Below are 9181 nucleotides of genomic sequence, written 5' to 3' on the forward strand. Positions count from 1 at the left end.
CTCCTGATGTGCCTGAGTTTTTTTTCTTTGTCTGCTATGAGTCATTCCCCTTTACAAGGTAGTTTCGATAATGCGGTTCTGCTCACCTTATAAACTCTTTCATTTTCAAGCTCATGCAACAGGCTTTTGTGAATGGCAACCTCCCTGTCTAGAAAAGGGTCTGTATAGTTCAGCTTTGGATCTGAGCACCTGTGGAGTGGCTGGATCAGGCATTGCTTGGGTCCTTGTACCATCATGGGTCAGGCAGGAAGCTTGGTTCAGGTACTGAACTATCAGGAAGTTTAGTGCCTTTAGGTGCAGTGGGGCCATCACTAGCCAAAATATGTGCTTTCATAAACAAACAAACAAACAAGCAAGAAATTAATTTTAGGTTTTCCAAAATCTGCAGTTGTTTTTTCAGGAAACCTTCCCCTCATTTAATAACAAATAACAAAACAAATCCTGGACCATGAATTTCAAGTTGACACATATTTATGAATTTATCAGAGTCTTGCAGAGACATTGAAGAAAGGAGGGGAGTGGGAGAAAAGTGCTTTTTGAAGATAGGACACAGTTTATATTGTGCCCAGGACTGGAATTTTCTAGCTAGCAAAATTATGACTGTGGTGCAGACTTGTCCACACCTGTCCTTTATGTAAAGCTGAATCAAGGTTAAAGGAATGCTTTCCACCTTTATGCAGCCGTTCAAAGAGGCTAGAAAAGCAAACAGAACAATGTTTTTGGCTCTGGTGAGCATTTCTGCATTGGAGGGCAGGCTCAGGCTCAGAAATTTTTGGGACCCAGTTCAAGCACGGCCCGACATTTGTTACTGTTAATTGCAACTGTGCTGTCAGCTTTGATTACCGGATGTTTCATTTGAGTGGCTTCTTGGTGTTTTGGCAAAAAGAATGTCAAAGTGGTTTATGCAAGGGTATGTTTTCCAAGCTCCTGTTGACTTGAATAGGACTTGTGTGGCTAAATACCTACATAGTATTTTAAAAATGGAAGTGCTGGCATGACTGAAGCATGTATAAATTAAATTCAGCAAGATCTCAGGGGACTGCTGCATGAAGTATATAAAATGAAAGAATGAAAATGACACTGAAGCTCCTTGCAGGTGCCTTGTAAAACCTACCACGCTGCATTTTCCTTGGTTTTTGTACGTAGTCATAAATCCCTTGAAACAAATTTCTTTTTGTGGAATAAACACATGAAAGGATTAGGATCCTTACACGTCATGAAGGAAGGTTTTATTTGCAAGTTAGAGGATGTAAATGTATATAGCAGAAATGAGTACGTGTGATATTTGTCATACATGTTAAGTGAATAAGTGTGGTGAGTAAATGTGCTGTTCAACAATTTATATCAGTCAATACGTCGCAATTAAATCCTTCTTTCAGAAATGCCAAGAAGGAAATGTGTTAGCAAAATAAAGTGCATGCCAACTGTATTTAAATGTTCTCCTCTGTATTATTTTTTAAGTGTTCTTTCTGCTTTTTCTTTTATAGGTAAAGATGAGCCTTCAAGCTATATTTGCACAACATGCAAGCAGCCTTTTAATAGCGCTTGGTTCTTGCTTCAGCATGCCCAGAACACACATGGATTCCGCATCTACCTGGAAACAAGCCCTTCAAACAGTTCCCTTACTCCACGCATCACCATCCCTCCTCCTCTGGGACCGGAGACTGTTGCACAGTCCCCGCTGATGAATTTTCTTGGAGACAGCAACCCTTTTAATCTTTTGCGGATGACAGGACCCATCTTGCGCGAACACCCTGGCTTTGGTGAGGGTCGGCTCCCAAACACACCTCCGCTGTTCAGCCCACCGCCTCGTCATCATCTGGATCCACATCGCCTTAGTGCCGAAGAAATGGGGTTAGTTGCCCAGCATCCCAGTGCCTTTGACAGAGTTATGCGTTTAAACCCCATGGCAATTGAGTCCCCAGCGATGGATTTCTCCAGAAGGCTTCGAGAGCTGGCAGGAAACAGTTCCACCCCTCCGCCAGTCTCACCCAGTCGCACCAACCCTATGCATCGCCTGCTGAATCCTTTCCAGCCAAGTCCTAAATCACCTTTTTTGAGCACCCCGCCACTGCCCCCCATGCCCCCCAGCAGCACTACGCCTCCCCAGCCTCAGGCCAAGAGCAAGTCCTGTGAATTTTGTGGGAAAACATTCAAGTTCCAGAGTAACCTTATTGTGCACCGGCGCAGTCACACAGGAGAAAAGCCCTACAAGTGTCAGCTCTGTGACCATGCTTGCTCCCAGGCCAGCAAGCTAAAACGCCACATGAAAACACATATGCATAAAGCTGGCTCCATGACAGGCAGGTCAGATGATGGACTGTCCACCACTAGTTCCCCTGAGCCAGGCACAAGTGAGCTCACTGGAGAGGGACTGAAATCCAGTGAGGCAGATTTCAGGAACGAGAGCGATCCTTCTCTGGGCCATGACAATGAAGAAGAGGAGGAGGAGGAGGAGGAGGAAGAGGAACTTGAAAATGAGAGCCGGCCAGAGTCAAGCTTCAGTATGGACTCAGAGCTGAGTCGTAACCGAGAAAATGGCTCCAAGTCGCTGCCGGATGAGAAATCCCTCGTCCTGGGAAAAGTCATCGAGAATGTAAGTCTAGGTGCCATTCAGCAATATAACGACATGTTAGCTGAAAAACAGAAGAGGAGTAGCTTCATGAAAAGGTCCTCTGATCAGCGAGACTTGTGTCCTCGAGATCTCTGTCAGAGAGATCCGGGCGATGAAGACTCAGTGGTAGGAGAGCTGGACCGCACTGAGGAAGGTGCGGTCAATGGAAGAAACTTTGGCCCGGGTGAACCCTTCCCAAACTTGTTCCCCCGTAAGCCAACACCTATCACGAGCCCCAGTTTAAACAATTCTTCTAAAAGAATAAAGGTAGAGAAAGATTTGGACTTGCCACCAGCAACGATAATACCTTCCGAAAACGTTTACTCCCAGTGGCTGGTAGGGTATGCAGCATCGCGGCACTTCATGAAGGATCCGTTCCTCGGATTCACAGACTCCCGACAATCCCCCTTCGCGACCTCTTCCGAGCACTCGTCGGAGAATGGGAGCCTGCGTTTCTCCACTCCGCCGGGGGACATGCTGGATGGGGGGCTCTCAGGGCGCAGCGGAACGGCGAGCGGAGGCAGCACCCCCCACATCAGCGGACCCGGCCCCGGGCGACCCAGTTCGAAGGAAGGGCGCAGGAGCGATACATGTGAGTACTGTGGCAAGGTCTTTAAGAACTGCAGCAATTTGACGGTACACCGTCGGAGCCACACTGGAGAGCGGCCTTACAAATGCGAGCTCTGCAACTATGCATGTGCCCAGAGCAGTAAGCTGACGCGCCATATGAAAACGCATGGCCAGATAGGGAAGGAGGTCTACCGCTGCGACATTTGCCAGATGCCCTTCAGTGTTTACAGCACCCTGGAGAAACACATGAAAAAGTGGCATGGAGAACATTTGCTGACAAATGACGTCAAAATTGAGCAGGCAGAAAGAAGCTAAGGCCCCCCCCTCCCTCCTGCCCCTTCCCGCCCCCACCTCCACTAGGTTAAATTTCAGGGGTCTAGGTAACATTTTATTTGTACAGTTTAACTATTGCCAACTGAGAAAAGATGACCTAACTTGCCTCCGTAAACATAACTTAGCATAACTATGGTAGGTGCCAGACTTTGGCACTTAAATATAACCTGTGTCTACAAAGTTCTATTAAACCCGAGGGTTGATTAAGGCAGTAAAAATTGTGGAGCCTTTTAACTGTGCAATAATTTCTGTATTTATTGGGTTTTTGTAATTTTTTGGCATGTGCAGGTACTTTTTTTTATTCTTTCTGTTTAAATTTCTTTTAAAATTTTGTTGGGTATCCCTTTTTAATTTTACCCAGTCGTAGCCTGAGATTACTTGCATTGTAGGGGAGAAACATATCTTTTAAAATTATAATTTTTGGGCCGCTGCTTTGTTGAAATTTAAGCTAAGTGTGTGTAATTTCTTGTGAAGAAGCCAGCATGAGAACTGAAATCTTTTTTTCTTTCTTTTTTCTTTCTTTCTTTCTTTCTTTCTTTTTTTAAATTTTTCTTTCCCCTTCTTAAATGACCTTGAAGATTAGGGAAAACAAAACTGTACAGCGGATAACAATCTTTAAAATTAGCACTTTCTTTCAAAATTGGATCAAATACATAGCACTGACAATGTTGCTGATGATAGAGGCCTTTTGTAGATGGATTGTAGCACTAAAGCTATGACAGCAAAAAAGACAAAGGTGCAGAAGGCAGCTACATTCAAATCCCAGAAACATTCTTAATTGTACATTACTATCTGATAGTTTCTTCTTGTTGTTAAAAGCTATGGCAACATAAGGGTGCCAGTTTGTCACTTTTTGCAGTGTTTTTCCCTCCCTCTTCCCCTCCTGTGGCTCTTCCTAGAGACAATAAATGAACATTTTGAGCATTGTAATATTATTTTCAAACCTCAGAGGAGCCAAATGCCATCTTTTTTCTTAATTTTTTTTTTTCCTTTTTAAACCACAAAATCATAAAATTTTAATTCAGGACATCTACTTCAGTCTGTATTTGCTGTGGTTTAATGTTAGAAGATGGAAAAGTGTGATTTTCTCAATGAAAAGCCTCAACTCATAGGCATTTGGTTTATGAGTAGGAATATTATATGATGTACAGTGATGTTATTATAAGGAAGAGAAAAATAAATCCTGGTTGATTTACCTGTCTTGGCAAGATTCTGCTCCTACTGAAGTCGGTAAGTTTTTCCCTTGACTTAATTAGGAACAGAATGGAATTGTATTCAGAAAAAAGCATTACAACAGACAAAAAGTAAAGCAAAGGAAAATGCACCTGTTCTACTTTTAAATTCCAAATATTTTAAAGCCTTTTAGAACTAACATTAGCAAACAGTAGACAATTATGGTTAGAGATTTTAATTATGTTGACCCGCACTTTAAAGCTTTTGTTTGTGGTTAAGAGAAAAATGGCTTCTCAACAAGAAATTACATCATATTCTATTTGGCCCAAAGGTGGGTTAAACTGTAAGGGAACAGCTGAGATTAAGTGTCAGTGTTGCTAAGCATGGCATTCACAATACTGGCACTATAAAGAAAAATAAATAAAATAATTTATTGGACAGTTTTTCTACTGCCATTCAATTTGACGTGAGTGCCTTGAAAACTGATCTTCCTATTTGAGTCTCTTGAGACAAATGCAAAATGTTTTTGTGAAATGGAAAGACTTTTAAAAAAAAAGTAAAACAAGAAAAGTACATTCTTTAGAAAAAAAAAAAAAAGAGCCACATTTACTTAAAAAAATTACTGGTTGAAGATAGTGGACATGAAAATGCCATAAGACCCAATCAAATGAAGATGTATACCCAGCACAACTTCGGACATACATTAGCTGAATTATTCTCAGCTTTTTTTTTTTTTCAGGACAACGCTGCTTAGGAAATGGAATGGAAATGATTTACTGCTGAATTAAAACTCAAATGACACAAATTACAAGTTGCTATCATTGAATGAAAAAAAACAATTCAGGAACAACGGCTAATTTTTTTTTAAAAGTTAAATTTAGTGCACTCTGTCTTAAAATACGTTTACAGTATTGAATACATACAAGGGTAAAAAAGAAATTGTGTGTATGTGTGTTTGAGCAATCTTTTTTTTTTTCAAAGTTTGCTTAATAGGTTATTAAAAAAAAATGCCATAATGGCCATGTGTATATTGTTTTCTTTTGGTGACGGGGTTTTAGTATATATTATATATATTAAAATTTCTTGATTACTGTAAAAGTGGACCAGTATTTGTAATAATGGAGAATGCCTGGGCATTTTACAAAACCAGAAAGAAAAAAAAAATTTTCTTTTTTCCTTGAAAATGTTGCAGTAAAATTTAAATGGTGGGTCTATAAATTTGTTCTTGTCACTGTAACTGTAAAGTCTTGAGTTTTAGTAAATTTTTTTCTGCCTTGGGTGTTGAATTTTTATTTCAAAAAATGTATAGAATCTTGTATTCGGGGATTAAAAGGTGATTGCTACACCACGTAGAAAAAGTATGTAGAAAAAAGTGCTTAATATTGTTATTGCTTTGCAGAAAAAAAAAAAAAATCACGTTTCTGACCTGTACCTATTTTTCTCTTTTTTTCTCCCCTTTGCCCCCCTTCCTTCCCCTTCTGGAATGGATATTGATATTGGTTGATTCATATGATGTAGGCACTTGCTGTATTTTTACTGAAGCTTGTAATTTTTTAACTGTACGCTTGTCCTTTTAAAGGGATTTAATGTACCTTTTTGTTAGTGAATTTGGAAATAAAAATAAAAACAAACAAACAGGCTGCCATAATATATTTTTTTAATTTGGCAGGATAAAATATTGCAAAAATAAAAAAAAATTTGTATGTGAAGTCCTTATTGTACAGGAAAAAAGGGGGTTGTTAGACGACCTTTCAGTAAAAGAAACAAAACAAAATAATTAAGTGCTTTTTTATTTTAAATTTTTTTGTTGTTGTTGTTCACAAATAATTTTAGTTGTATATATATTTTTTTTGTCAGAAATGGCCTACAAAAAAGTGCTGTTCCTACAGGGCTCTAAATAACTTCAAAGCTGCCTGGACCCCTTGCATCAAGGTTTTACCAGGTATGGTTGAACCAGGCTGGATGGTTATTTCCTGTTTGTGTGAAATGAAATTCCGTTCCCGGAAAGGTGTCTGGGGTGACATCCCACAGCTTCCCTGCAGATTTGAGAGAGAGAGAGAGAGGAGATTTCTTCCCCTCCTTCCAAACAAGAAGATGTCCAATCCATCTTCCCTCTCCTGGCCAACCCCCACTCACTGCTCCTCACACCCTGCCACCACCCTCTGGAAGAAAGTCTTTTTATAGCAAAAAGTGAGAGCTGTTGCATCCACTTTGACATAAAATGGTCTGCTGTTGGTACAGCTGTAATCGGGTTGAAGAAAAATTAGTCCAGGCACAGCCCTCCTCTTCCCTGTCAGAACAGGACCGACTCTGTGTACAGGTCTTGCCAGTCCATGTTATTAGCTGCTTTGCTGCTGTTCACTTCTAATTGTACATTCCATAAATTTCTGAATGTTTGAGGGATTGGGATGAAATCCTGTAGCTTTTGATTTCTCTCTTCTTTGCAGTCCTTTTTCTCTCTCTCTCTCACACTCTTTCCCTTTTGGGTCGAGGGGAAAGAGAGGTGGAAGAAGAGGCACTAGTGCTTCAGCGAAGGGGAGAAGGGGAAAATGCTCAGTGCTCTCACACGAAACGGTGGTAAAACTTAAAACAAAAAGAAAAAAAAATTGCCATGCCAAATTCTTCTGCTGCTTTCATTAGTGCAGAAACACTGGAGCAATTGGAGAGGCATGGGTGTGACAGCGAGAATTAAGTCCAGCTACCTAACAGATAGATGTATGCCTTCCAGACTTGAATGATGTACCCTTAAGACTTCTGGAGAAATTCTGGATCTCAATTAAACTGATATAAATCAGGAATTATTCATAACTCTTAGTCCTGAATTACTCCAGCATAACGGAGGTTGGAATGTGGTCCCTTAAAGGCACATTTTCACTTTTTGGTGAAAATTCAGATCTCTGGAGTTTCACATAAATCCAGAGTCATGTCACCGAACTCAGAAGAATCTCGGACTTGTATCAATGCAATGAAGATCAGAAGTTAACTGCACATTTTCAGTCCACATTTCATTAATTTAAGAAATAATTTCGCCTTTCATTTTAGTGTAAGTTGCTTAGGAGCTCCAGTCTCCCTGTTGTTTTTAATGATCCAGAATAGCAAATACCAGCAGTTGCCTAATTTTGTGACTTAGATCACTGAAACTAACAGTAAGTCACCCAAAAGCACAAGGGTTGTGTTTCTGCAGACTGTAGTGATACTGAAATGGCCCTCCTTATCTTCTAGCTTAGAAGAGCTGTAGTTTACTAGGCCATAAGCACAATATAACATGGACATAGCTAGAATGCTGCCACAGTTCTTTTCACACTTAAGGTAGTTTTTCATTACTTTTTTGAGGTTGGATTTATTACTTTCATTGTTTCTAGTCCTGCTGCCTTTGCAGTCCAGAGCAAAACTCCGGTCAACTCCCTTGGCAGCAGGACAGGTCCGGGAACCTGGTTTTAGAAAGAAAAATACCAATTTTTAAGGAAAGGGTCAAAAAATCAGCATTTCATCCCAGTCCTATGTAAAAGACAGTCCAAGGTTTTGTTTATCACAGGCAAACTCATTTTTATGGTGCTCTTTGTATTTTAGAACTGCAAAGCAAAGTAACGTTGATTTAAGTTGTTTGCATTTGTACCGGCAAGGCAAAATATTTTTATTACCTTTTTCTATTACTTATTGTATGAGCTTTTGTTGTTTACTTGGAGGTTTTGTCTTTTACTACAAGTTTGGAACTATTTATTATTGCTTGGTATTTGTGCTCTGTTTAAAAAACGAGAGCACTTTTTTTTTTATTATGGATAAAATGTTGAGATGGCTGGAGGTCATTTCAATATGGCTTAGTGAAATATTTATTGTTCCTTTTATTCTCTGTACAAGATTTTTGGCCTCTTTTTTTTCCCCTTATTGTCACAATGTTGAGTTCAGCATGTGTCTACCATTTCATTTGTACGCTCGTTCAAAACAACGTTTGTTCCAGTTTCAAGTTATAAAAATAAATTGGACATTTGACTTGATCTCCAAATCTTGTCTTTCCTGGTTCTTTGAAATTGAGGGATGGGAAGGGGAAAAAAGAAAGGAGTGAGGAGTTGAAGCTTCAGTACAGATGATAGAGCTTATGCTGTATTTTCTGTCAGCTCTCATGGGAGTCAACCAGGAGAGAATTCTTGTTTGGGGAGGACATGTGAGAACCTGCATGATGCTAAGTAGATGCTCAAGTCCTGATTACATCCCTTTGACTTAAATATGATATAAGGTATTTCCTGAGTAGGGGTCTTGAGACAAAATGGTAGAATAATGCTTGAAGCAGTCACATTTCTCGTATGAAATTGTGTTATATTTGAGGCCATTAGATCAGTTTTCTAAAAGCAGGTGAGACCTGCTTTGCTCTTGTGTTTCTTTCCATCCCTCCACACAAACTTAACTCTATGGTCTATGCACTTAAGTTTGTTAATGTGTTCTGCTTCTTGGATGCCAATGCAAAGAGGGAGAACACTTACCAATTCAATCAGG

The 9181-nt window shown here is 39.9% G+C and overlaps 1 protein-coding gene across 2 annotated transcripts in view; it reads left to right on the plus strand.

The window, feature by feature from the left end:
- Positions 1-8690, plus strand: part of BCL11B (B-cell CLL/lymphoma 11B) — a 97420-nt gene extending 88730 nt beyond the window's left edge. For both annotated transcript variants that reach the window (XM_017807659.1, XM_017807661.1), the window contains one exon: positions 1488-8690. In XM_017807659.1, the coding sequence (XP_017663148.1) occupies positions 1488-3499 (2012 nt within the window). In that variant the 3' untranslated portion in view covers positions 3500-8690. The remainder of the gene's footprint in view (positions 1-1487) is intronic.
- Positions 8691-9181: the final 491 nt, after the last annotated feature.

Source organism: Lepidothrix coronata, unplaced genomic scaffold (genome assembly GCF_001604755.1).
Source record: "Lepidothrix coronata isolate B3197 unplaced genomic scaffold, Lepidothrix_coronata-1.0 Scaffold19, whole genome shotgun sequence".
Classification (NCBI taxonomy): Eukaryota; Metazoa; Chordata; class Aves; order Passeriformes; family Pipridae; genus Lepidothrix; species Lepidothrix coronata.